General features: G+C 45.0%; 1 protein-coding gene across 1 annotated transcript in view; it reads left to right on the forward strand.

Moving 5' to 3' along the window:
- The first annotated feature begins 3821 nt into the window (after positions 1-3821).
- Positions 3822-12708, forward strand: part of EVL (Enah/Vasp-like) — a 91754-nt gene continuing 82867 nt past the window's right edge. Inside the window, exon 1 of the mRNA XM_075503576.1 lies at positions 3822-3960. Within this exon, the coding sequence (XP_075359691.1) occupies positions 3950-3960 (11 nt within the window). The 5' untranslated portion in view covers positions 3822-3949. The remainder of the gene's footprint in view (positions 3961-12708) is intronic.

The following is a 12708-nucleotide window of genomic DNA, read 5'->3' on the forward strand; positions in this document are numbered from 1 at the left end:
ATGTATGCTGTAGTGCTTAATGAAATTAATTTGGCTTATGATGGGAGCACTGAGAGGCAGCGCTGGGCTTTGTCCCACTCACTGTCACTGTTTCCCGGCGTGACATTGGATGTGTCGGTAGTGACCTGCTCTTGGCCGTGCCTTGGGCATGCACGGTGCCAGCAGGACTGGGGGCAGGCGGGGAGTTTTCAGGTGTGCTCGAAGGTGTTTGTGTCCAGGAGAACCAAATCTTTAAAACCAGATTATTCTAGCTGATATTATTGTAGCTGATATTTGTGTGTAAGGAGAATCATATCTGCTTGGTTTAGCAGGAAAACTCTTCTGACAACTAAGTACTGTCTCCTTCCCCCCAAATCAGTGGCTGGATCTATCCCAGACACATGAAAACAGAAATAAAAAGGCTGCTCAGAGCTTTCCTTAATCTGCCTTCCTGCATCCCTCTGCCTAGAACTGTGGAGCCAGTGTGGCTGAGCTGGGCAATTAGTGATTTGAGTCCGCAGTTATTTGGAGATGCATTTTTCAGGTTATGTCCTTCTCTTCTAATACATGCAGTGAAGCACTGTTTACACGGACAAACTCTACAATAATAGTCTAGGCAGTGTATGAGCTGTACAGAGGAACTACCACTTGGCTCCAAATAAAGTCAAGTTTTAAATTCATGAAAAGCAGGATTTTTTTTAATGAAACAAGGTAGTGCCCAAAATCCACCCAGGTCTCAAAGCAGAAAGGCGTAGTATCAGGAAAATGCAGCCAAACCGAAGTCCCAGAAAAGTGATAATAAAATGTTTCATTAAACAGAAAAAAAGACATAGAAAAACCCACAACAGAAAAAGCTTTGCTTAAATGTCAGTGAGAACTTTATTTCTCGTTGGGTTTTAGACTTCCCCCATCAGTTGAAAACCGAAACCCTTCAGTCATACAGAGATTTACTGCAGAGGAATCAGAAGCTGCAGCTGAACGGGTGATGCACTAGCAACCGTAAGATCAACCAGATTTTGACACCCATGTTTTTCCTAGGTGCCATTTCACCAATAGTTTCTGCAGGTCTGTCAGTTGGATCACGAAAGCAATCTTTTATAACAGGAAAACCACTGGATGTGAAAAGCACTCTGCTCCTCTGCTCAGGTAGAGTGGCATTCGTAGCCCTTGCTCCCCAACAGAAACTGCAGTGTTCATGTAGCTGGTGTGCCTTGCCAAATTCAGCCTATTTCTTACACTCCTCTCTTCTTGCTATATTGAACGGGGATCTAGGCTTAGTCACATGTATGTTGCACTCTGAAACCACTGCAAGGACACGAGGGATTGTGTGATCTCCTGAGGACTGGTCTCCTCAGGGCTCCGCAGGTTTTGCTGTCATTAGTGGAGACCTCAGAGCCTCTGGTGCTGACTCCCAGGGAAAGCCCGTGTGCACGGGATGCTACGTGCTGCATCCGTGGTAAAATCATGGCTCCCTGCTGTGTTTCCAGCAGGTCTTCAAGAGCTGAGCAGCTCCACCATTTGTGGGGTGCTTTGGGAGGTTACCTGGGTGCCACCGCTGCTCCAGGTCGAGTTTGGGCAGCTGGGCAAAAGGGATCAAAGTAGGTGAGAAAGATAAGATTTTGTGCAATGGTTTACAGAAGGGAGGTAGTTCATTTGCATTGCACTTTAGGGAACTGGGTTCAGATTAGGTAACGCGTCCGTTCCTGCTTTGTGTAATGCCCGGGTGGGCACTAAGTGGCTCAGCAAAATTCCGCAGTGACACACAAGTGGGTGCGAACCTTCCTATCCCCTTCCACACACTGATCCTTCACTATCTTCCTGGGATCACATCGTGGGGTGGCTCAAGTAATGCCATGGGAGAAGTATTTTCTTAAGCAATGTGTGTTAAAAAGTGCTGTTACGGTAAAGGACACAAAGTTGTCAGGCAGGGAGAGCTTGTGATGGCCAGAGGTGGGGAGAGGCAGTTGGGATCTCTGAACATCTGGTGGGTTTATTCTGCAGTTGTTTGCATTTTGTATTTGCACTGTCCATGTTTGTGTAATCACAGATAACAGGTGACGTATTTAGACACGTTAAGAGAACTTGTGAGCACACTGACAAAAAAACCCCCAAAGATAATGTCATGTGAAACCAGGAAGAAAACCTCAGCTTTCTCTACCTGCAACCAGACCACGGCAGGGTCCATCCAGTTCTCCCGCTCATGTTTTCCTGGCATTAGTTCTCCCTCTGCTGTTAATCTCCTCATGCCATAATGCACCCATACCTTGAGGTGAAGCTGGGAAGACCAGACAGCGTTTGCAGGGTGTTTCCATCCATGTGTACAAGTTTGCCAAACGAAGGAATGGGGAGAAAAGAAGGACAATCTTTTTCAAGGGCCTGCCACCTCTGAGCGGTAGCCCATCAAAACTGCTGCGGTTTTACCCCAGGTGAGGTAGCACTAAACTATTAATTTGCTGTTCTGCTCTCCAAGACCTCCACTCTTTTTGCTGAAATATTTTCAATTATTATTCCTAAATTTGCGAAGTTTCTATCTGTGTTAATAGGCCATCTTGCTGCCATAGCCAGATGGCAATGCCCAGTTAATGGAGCGGCAGAGCAGGCGAATGAGAGCCTGCAGAGATAGCAAGGGAGGTGGAAGCGTTACTGCAGGGAAAACCCAACCTCCCTGCTGACGGCAACGTGGGTGCATGCAAACACGTATGTGGGCAGCTCATGGCAGGAAGGAAATGAAGGCTTGTAGTCTTTCAGGGGTCTCCTGCAGGCACAGCATGGTCAAGGAGGCTTAATTTTGCAAGGCACGCTAATTAAAAAATAGATGGTACATAGAATTACTGATCTGAAAGGCAATAGCTGATGGCACGTTTTCTGCAGCAGAAGCCGTGAGAGAAGGTTTCCTCCAGCTTATGGCTGCGATTTCCCAGTGGTTACTCCAAGCCAAATCCCGCATGCCATTTGCGGGAGGCTTAGCGCGGGGCAGGCAGGAGTGCAGGGGAGAGATGACAAAGTCTCACCTTTACCGTCTCGAGGTCCCAGCTGGCTGCGGGCCAGCCTGCTGCTGAACCAAACAGGGGCTCTCCCAGCTGTTGGTCATGGAGGGAGGGCGCGCACTGCTTACATACCCCTTGGAGCAAATTTTGTCTTGTTTTATAAAAGTTGGAGATTTCACCCATGTCCTTCTATAAGGTACTGGATCGCTTAGCTCCTTCCTTGAAGATGAGGTTTTTTAGTTTATGTATTTATGGTGATGCCCCAAGTAGGACAATGGGGTTGGAGAGTAACCAAAAGAAAGCTTTTGCTCTGGCTGGACCCGGAGTTAGCCAGGTGTAAGGCAGCTCCCATCCAAAAACTGTTTTGCCATGGTAGCTGAGAGTCAGCGTGCAGTAGCCTGGGCACTGTGCCGTGCCAGTTCAAGTGTTGGGCTGGAGCTGGCCCCCAGCCAGCCAGCAGGCAATGCCAGGCTGGTGGCAAGGCAGGACAGGGGCCCTCGGTACCGACGGGGTTTGGTTCTGCACCGTGCAAACGTCCATGCCATAAATGAATAATAGGAATTTTTTCTGGGTCTGAGGTTTGTTTGCTTTTTCTTTTTCTTGGACAGTGAACCTGTACCTTGAGAAAACAAGCAAAATGTTGTTAATATCCATGCCACCAATGAAGCAAAGGCGGCGCATCTAATCTTAATCTATATTGTTTGGACTTTCATTCGGTAAATCAGCTGAAAGAAAGAATACATTTCTTTAAAGTGCCTTCCCCGCCCCTGCCGTGCAAGTGTGTTACTTCCTGCCCCTCTGCTCTCTCAGTAGCGCTTCCCTTTCCTGTTTTGGTTATAAGCCTTCGTAGAGACTCCTGGTTTGTCTCCCTGCCAAATTTGTCTTCTGCTCAGTAATCAGGTGAAATAGTCTATTTGGGTTTAAGCACACGTGCCAGACTTGAGCATCTACTCCTGCGGGATTACCTGACCAGGTCTTCCTCGATGGCAGGCACGTAAGTACCTGGGGACTGTGCAGGACGGCAGGGAATTTGTTGACCAGGGTTAATGTGACTGGGTGGGAAGGAGAGCGTGTGTTGTCATAAACGCACAGAGGTCTGTGTTTTGGTTATAGCCTCATAGGATAATTTATAATTGTAGAAAATGGTAATTAAGCTTTTATGGCAATGCTACATTAATATGCATTCCCTGTCAGTGAGGGAGAGGCTGACTTGACGGAGCGAGCCTCCTTCATTCCTGGTCTGCCTCCGCCAGCTCCAGGGGAATTGTCACAGGTTTATTTGCATTTCTTCTGGGACTGAAGGGAAACCAAGGCAAAGCAACGCCAGCTTTAATGAAAGACCTTCACGTGGTTTTCCTGTATTCACTTAAGAGGCTGCCTCTCCTGATTATTAGTTATGATTATGATCTTTCAAAGTCTTTGTTTAAGGTATTGTTCTCCTGAAATATGGATATGGCTGGCCTGTGAGTGAGACCCCTCAATCATGGATTTTCACTTGACAGTTCAGTTTTGGGTTTTGCATAATGCGTATTTTACAAGATTAGTTACTTCTTGTTTTTATTTCTGTAATTTAAGGGTGAAGGGAAATAGTTTATATTAATAGCAACCTGTTCTAGTCAAGTTGCTTTTTTACTGTTTTTGACTAATTGGGTTCATAGCATTTCCCCAGGCTATGTACTGGATTTATTTTTAGGAACTTCTAAACATTTACTTGATATTTGTTTTTAGGAACTCACAAAGTATACCTTCAAGGGTATAGAAAATCTGAAAGTGAACGACACTTCACTGCAGAAGGAAGTGTTGTGGATTAAAGCATTAACGGAGCAATGGAGTTTCTCCATTAGGAGACAGCAGTGACCGACCTTGTTGGAGCAGGTGGAAGCTGAAGGGAAGGTTTCTTGGAGCACAGCGTGGCTCTGGGTGTCTGGCTGCCTGGCAGCAATGGCACTTCTCTGAATCACTGCGCTTCCGCTATGAAGTGCCTTTTGCAAAGCGGTTCTCTTAAAGCATTTTTTTAAGATGTTGAGTTGAGATACTGATGGCTGGAGTTCCCCTGACGGTCATGTAGATTCTTACGCTTCAGTTTGCAAAACCGACCAGAAAAGTAATGGGTTAAAATTGACTCCACCACGTAGTTTCAAAATCTCAGCAACATAAGCTAAGCAGATGTGCCGGCTTACAAGGGCATCAGTCTGCGGCCACTCCGCTGGCCCTAAATCTCCACTGATTGGCAGCTGTGCTATTTAAGTGCTGCGGCAGACACCGAGAGGTCAGGGCTCTCCACAGACTTTCGCTGGCAGTGCTGAGGGCTGAGCTGCTCTGGACTGACAGTCAGGCCCAGGTGGAACATCTCTTCCGCTGCATTATCGTTTTGCATACTTTTTTTATTTTTTGTATTTCTACTCACTTCTCCCATGCTCAAGAGCACTGAGGGGTGACAGAAGGTTATGCAAGTTTCTCTGGTCATGCCAGGATTGCATGCATGTTCCTGAATTTAGCAACTCATCTCCCAAAGTCCTGGCTTAGTGTGAGATTGGGTGCCTCATAAACTGTCTCTTTTTTGGTTTCCAGCCGAAGTGTCTGCAATGGATGTCTGCGACAGGTACTGGACAGGGCAATTCCCACTGGGTATGCCAATCTAATAAGGGAGAATTCAGAATTAATGTCTCATTGCTAGCAGAAAGAAGAGTAACTCTTAAATACTCTTCCTTGTGCAGGTGAACGGCTGTTCATGTTACTCTTGTTAACGCTGTAGGTACCAGTATGTCCATTTCCTGCTCTGTAAAATATGTATTTATCTTGCAGGTGTGTCTTGACTTTATTTAACAGCATCAGTTTTTTTGAGAGCTGCTTATGAAGGAGCCTTTGTATTTGTACTATTTTCTTGTAATTATTTAATATTAAACTGTTTAGATGCTGGGGTTTAAGAGTGGAGAAAGATGATGGCCAGGCACCTGCAGCAGATGCTCAGTGCAAAAGGCTCATCTCCCGCTGGCGATGCAGCCAAAGCCCAGTGCCAAAGGCAGATCTTCCATGTGTACATGCAAGTTGAGCAGGACACCAAAAAAATAGCAGCTCCCTGGGAACTGAGTTTCACTTCAGGCTGACTGGGACGAGGGCAGCAGGTCGTGCTGGTCTCTTTGCACAGGCAGGCAACCAGGAGTGGTGCAAATTGAGGACTTCTGACCGCTGAGCCCATGGGTTGGTTTTCCAAGGGATCCCAGGAAATGGGACTCAGAAAAGCAAATTGAGATAGTTGTTGTGGCACCTCCATATTATATATGAAACTGCGACTGCTATTTTTCTAAATGTCTGCTAGAAAACATTCAGGCGTCTGCATGTCACTGAGGATTGAAAGCTCCTATCTGGATGTAAAGTCCCTATGGGTTTCCACTGTCCTCTGGTGTGATCAAGTGGCTAAGTGCTGTTCTTTCACCATGGGGTTTTGCTGCGTTGCTGAGGAAATAAGTTCTTGAGTGCCCTGGGACAGAGGTAGGGTGAACGATGGTGACGCTGACCGTCCTCTGAGTTTGGTTGCAGAGGGAAGTAGACTTTGAAAAAGGAGGTCCCAGAAGCATGACTGATGTTGTGTTGGAGAAGTGAGGCTCCCAACGAGAAACGGGGTCATGAGCAAAGCTGGTGGTGAATCTCTGGTGGGAAGGCTGGAGAGCCACTGCACTACAGCAAGTTTTATCTGTAATGAGCTCAGATCTCAGATATGGTCTATATGAGCCCAGATGACCTAACTGACTTGTGTTCAGAGGGTCTCCCAGGTTTTTTGTTCTGTAAATCCAGTTGTCTGAGAGAAATGTCCACCTGTTTCTATAAAGATTACTACTGAAACACTTCCCCTGCATCCCAGTCATTATTATATTTGTTGTAGTGGAACCAATTAAAATGTTTAGCAAATTAGTCCATTAGAGTTTGGTCCATTACTGCAGTACACTTTAAATGCTGCAGGAGCATGACTTGTAGCTCACTAATTCTGAGGTTAACACAGATACGTACCACAAAGACCACACGTCTCCATATACAGGATTTTGTACTTATGTTAGCTGTTTAAGCTGACATTGAGAGAATTCTGTTGGCTTCTTAAATCAGCATCAGCATCTATTTCTTGCATGTCAGGTTTAATGACACAACTGTGACTTTCTGTAGGCAGACTCAGTGGACAAGTAGAGCGAGATGTGTTAAGTGGTTTGTGAGTTATCATCTCACACATTCTGTGTGCTGAGGGTTTGTTCCCAGGTAGGGCAAGCCTTGGGCAAAGTAGTATTAACAGTTTCTGACACCAGTAAGGATGGTTAGGTCAGTCCAAAATAATTTTTAATTATTAATCATGTATAGTGCGTGGGGGGAAATGTATGGGAAATAGAAATTAAAAATAAGATAAATGTTTGTGAAAGTAACTGCATTTCCTAAGAATACCAGAAGACAGCTTGTTTGAAGGTGAGAGAACCATGAGCAGCTTGAAACAAGGTAGATCTGTAATAGGTTCAAAGCATGATAGCTTGACTTCTATCAGGGGAGCTTTCACAGTTTATGCTAAGTGAATTTCTGCCCCAAGGAAACAGTTGTGTCTGTAAATATAAAAGATAGTGAAAGTCTCCTGGTCCAGCTGGCATGCTGGAGTAGAGCCCACAGAATTAGGTGTTTAACCCTGAAGTTGGTAGGTTGCCGTCATTTGTTACACCTTTTGTGAGCATGATTCGGTGACCCTCCAAAAGCTGTACGACATTGCTGTGGCTCTAGGAGAAAGTATTTTGAACCTCTCCCATTGCCCTCTGGGTGGGCTGGTGCTGGGCTGGGGCTCCGGCGTAGAGCTGGGATAACCTTGTGCCACAGCAGGCTCTGCCCAGGGTCACTGTTCAGAGGTGGGCTCAGCGACTCAGTACCAAGCTCTGCAAAAGTTTTATTCATAAGAAGATACCTTGTGCGTAGAGAAAACAGGTCAACGAAGGAGCAGTGCAGCTTGGCCTCTTGTCTTTTTCTCAGTCTGGGACAGGAGATAAAAGCCTTGGAGACCCTTCAGAGCCTCTTTACCAAAGACTTGCCTCCAAACACTATGATCTACTCCCATTTTTTCTGTTTATTCTCTATGGCCAGGTCTTTTGTGGTTCCATCCTGAGCTTTTTGCTGGTATATTTGGATAACCCACTGGGCTAGGCGGAGTGAAGCAGGAGGACTTTTCCCCGATCCGTGGCTCTCCCACTCCCAACCTTCACAGTCATCTCTGCCATTTCATTTCCCCCTATGTTTCCTCCTCCTATTTAATTACTTGCAGTTAGCCAGGTAATGTTAAGCAGCCCCATTGAGTCTCATGTGATAATTCACAAAAAATACAGATATTTTCCCTACGACTCCCTGTGTTATCTTTTGCATACTTTGTGGCTCGTTTTTGGCTATGAGACCTTGGTAATCATAAATTTACAGAAAGCCAGGAAGAAAGGACTGCATTTTTCAAGTTCTGCACAGACGGAAGAGGAGAGACATTTCTGGATGAAGCTCCCTTCATTGCAGCTCTGTCTCGAAGTGCAGTCTCATTGCTACCCCCAGCTGCTCTCCCCGAATGCAGTAGTCCTGTACCTTAACCGGTACCTTAAAGCTTGATGTGACTCATTTGGGGCTGGAAGTGCTGCTGACACCGTAGCTAGCCAGGCAAGGAGGCTACAGCAAATCTGTGTGGCCAGCCCAAGCATGCCACGCAGCCCAGGAGCTGTGCTTGGCTGCCCGCTCTCACCGGGGCTGGGCGAGAAGGCTCAAAGTTGACCCTCTCAAGAAGGGTTAACTCCAAACTAGCTAACCTGCTAATTTGTGAGGACAAATCCTATACAAAGAGATGGAAGACAGTGGGTCAAAATGGGTTACACAAAATGAAGCAAACAGTGTTGCCTGCAAACATACTTTTTTTTTAATTTATAGTTTTGTAATATTGAAACAATATTGTATAAATCTCAATGATGAATGGTGGATTTTAGGTACCAGCTGTGAATGAAGGATTTCCCAGTGCAGTCGGCTTCTCTCAGATATGAGGTTAAGCAGATTTGCTTTAACTTCAGGCAAACAAGTGGTCCTGGTGCAGAGGTTTGCCATCCCACAGATGTAAAGCACTGAGGAGAAAATGCTTTCAGATTAGATAGGAGAGGATATTAGGATTTGGGTGTAAAGGGGTCCCTAGGAAGAACCCCTTCCACCTCCACGTATAAATAAGATGTCTCAAATCTGCCCTAGAGCATACTGCAGCACACTGGAGTAGATGTTGTGCACAAACATGAACAATGTTGTTAATTAAGACGCCTCCATGATGCAATTTTTATCTGTTTTGCAAGTAACTGCCTATGGTGGAAACCCAGGTGGATGTGTCTGACGACTCGCATGTTAATGTAACATAAAAAATCAATAGGGGAATTAGTAATATTTGGAAAGGTATGTGAAACTTGATGAATCTTCTCCAACACATACCCATTTTTCAGTAACTTTTGTGTATTCTTAGGAAAATAAGGCAGGTTCTAGAAGCTACACTTATGGCTTTGTGTATAAATACTGATATCTGCCAGACTCTTCTCATGGAGAAGGAATGTGACTGCACCATAGTGTGACTAAAACCCATACTTATTACCTGTTATGTGTAGTTGACATAAGTATCAATGGTGTATGGTCCCAAAAATAACAGAAGATTTTGCTAGAGCTTCTTGAAACCAATGGTGCTTGATTTCCATTTAAAGTAATGGGCTCTGCAGAGGGTAATAGAGAGGTTCTCACTGACCTTTATAAGAGTTTTCCAGACTGTTTTCAGGGAAGCCCCTTAAAGCAGCAGTGGGAGAGTTGTGCTTTTTGTGGGTAGGACAAGTAAAGAGTCTTCAGGCATAAGGAGTTACACCTCCATTTAGGGTGAGACAGCAAGCTAGCAATGGGTCCCTGGGGGCATTTTAGGTTTTGAAAGATTGATGAAGTGCTTTGCAGGAAAGGATTCCCCTTGTGCTGTACTTGTTTTATGTTCCTTTCTGTTATTTCACTGGAGGCCAGATAACAGGCTTAATCCGGTTTTCATTTAAAAATGAATGATGAAAAACTTCCATTGACTGCAGGGAGAGCAGGGATTGAGCTTGGTGTGTTGCTTTACGTTACCGTAACAATTGGTTGTCATGCATTGAATATTGCTCCTGGGGTCTGTATCTGTATTTCAATTATGAGGTTGTAGCGGGGTTATTTGCTGCAGTTTTCAATGGCAGCAAAGTCTGAAGGCAAAGTTGCTGTATCCACAGGAATCTGGATATGGCATTACAAATAACACCACAGTAAGGCCCTCATGTCTGTATGGTTAGGTGCATTCTCTTTGTTGTAAGTAAGGATAATTTAATTAATTTTGACTAATTAAGGAGCCCGTGGTAATTGTGGGTTCCAAAATTCATCTGAAATGGAGACAACACTGGGTCCCAGACTTGCTCGGATGAAACCAGTGGCATGCCCTTGCTTACTTTACTACAGTGAGGCTTGTAGCAACTGACGAGGCTTGAGGAGAAGGACCCGGTGTCACACTGGCTGAGCGTCACTCTCCTGGGGACCAAGTTTTCTGGGAGCCCGCTGGCTTGCTGGGCAGGGGGTTGCTGTGGCCCCAGGCAGCTGATTCTCCCCCCACCTCTGGAGCTTGAGGTGGCACGAGACACCTGGTAGCACAGGCAGGTGGGCACCCCCCAGCCACAGGACCGCACCAGAGATTACTTTTAGCTGTTCCACTTCCACATGGCAAAGCTAATCCAGTGTACTTGCCTTTTTGCTGCTGCATTTCTCTCCCATCCTCCCCATCTGTGAACCCAAGGCAGAGTGAGTGTCCCCAGGCAGGTCTGGAGGACGCAGGCAATGCCGCCGCTGCTGCCAGTCTGCGGCTCTTGCACCAGTCGGAGGATTAGGCAGGCTGGAGCGAGCTCAAATCCCTCAACTGCTGGTGTCAGATATGGAGAAGCTGCCATGAGACATTAGCTTACCTTAAAAAAAGGGATGGAGAGGTATTTGCTGGGTAAGTACATCAGCAACGGCGCAGCTGTTCTCCAGGTATCTCGCATAGCAAAGCAACAGCAACTGGTGGATGAGCTTGATTTTATAAATTCTGAAGAATATAAATAAAATAATGTTTAGTCTTTCTGATCTGAGTATATTGCTCCAGTAACAGAATCTAGCTGTTTCCATTCTACATAATAAAAATGCAATTTATTCTGAATTTTCTTACCTTGTTCTTTATGGAGATGTCTGCCAGCATCGCTGCTCCCTCTGTAAATGTCGTGAAGAGTTTTCAGGCTCTTATCCAGAGCCTGGAGGAGGTCTGTGGGCTACCTGGAGGCTATGCGAGGTGACTGATAAAACAAGCCAGAGTCAGTAGGCTTTAGTGTACAATGGGGGGGATGCCTCTGCCTTGGAAATCTTTTTGAGACCCACATATCAGAAAAGGTTGAAAAATGCTGTTGTAGTCTACCCAGATCCTCTTAATACTTACAGTAACATGCTCCCTTTCATTAAAATGATGACAGTGATGGGGTCAGGTGGGTTTGGGTTTGCAGCAGTTGGTATAGTTTACAAGTGGTGTAATTTGGCAGGGTGGCGGTGCAGCGAGACGGCTTAGCACCACCCAGGAGCTTCTCGTGTGTTTGTGTGCAAGTGAGGCATTACTGAGGCAAAACGAAAACACAGACATATATGCAAGAGGGGGAAAAAAAGGATTTGTGTGCAAAGTGGATTACAACTTGATATTGCATTGCCGAAAATTATTTAATAGAGCTTGGGCTAAGGAAGGGAGGTATATATAAATACATATAGGTCTAAAGCTAATAGGATGGTCATGAACTTAAGATTTTTGCGGGACATAAATCCTAACAGTTTTATTTAGGCCTGAGATGCACTATTTGCTCGTTGAAAATCCCTGTTACATTTGAAGGTCTCAAATCTGTAAAATTTGGAGGATTCATTTTTTTCTTCATATAAGGAACTCTTATTTCCTCTGGTATAAGAAAAGTGGCTGGGAAGTCAGGAGAGCGGGAACTGAAATCCTGATCCATATTGACATGTCACCTCAACAGTATTTGCCAGTGGCATTTCTTGCACACGAAGGGTGTCTTTTAGCATGAATCTAGTACACCTACATTAGTCACAAATATGCAAGCAAGAGGTAAAGAACTGATGAATTTCTGTGAATCTACAGAAGAAAAATAGTTATTAATGCTATACAGAATAATGGCTCTGTACTTTAACACTGGAATGCAGACATTTGTGGATTCCCCTTTCCCACTTTCTTTGCTACTAGGATGAAGGAAAAAAGAGTTCCTCTGTGTTTTGCACCCTGTATTCTGGGACTTCTACGTGCGTCAGCGGGGCTGGGTATTAGGCATCAGCTGGATTAACGTAATTGATTTCTTCAGTTTACCTAAGGTGGCTTTTGGTTCAAGGTCTGCTTGCTTCCAGTTTTAACTGTGTAACAACTCAGCTGTGGATGTCATGTTTATTTTGTCAGTAAGCTGTAAAATATTGGTAAATTTTCATGCAAATGGGAAAGGCTTCACTTGCCAATAGGTACATAAAATAAATGGAGCATTCATACTGTTGGACAGTTTTCATAACATTTGTGTGATACAAGTTATTCCTCGGGGCCTAATATTTTTGTATAAAATAGATTATCAGTTCAAAACAGCAGCATACTGGAGTTTTTTTAAGTCTATGAACACATACATGCCAGCTTTAATTTAACAGGCAG

The sequence above is a fragment of the Mycteria americana genome, chromosome 5 (assembly GCF_035582795.1).
Source record: "Mycteria americana isolate JAX WOST 10 ecotype Jacksonville Zoo and Gardens chromosome 5, USCA_MyAme_1.0, whole genome shotgun sequence".
Classification (NCBI taxonomy): domain Eukaryota; kingdom Metazoa; phylum Chordata; class Aves; order Ciconiiformes; family Ciconiidae; genus Mycteria; species Mycteria americana.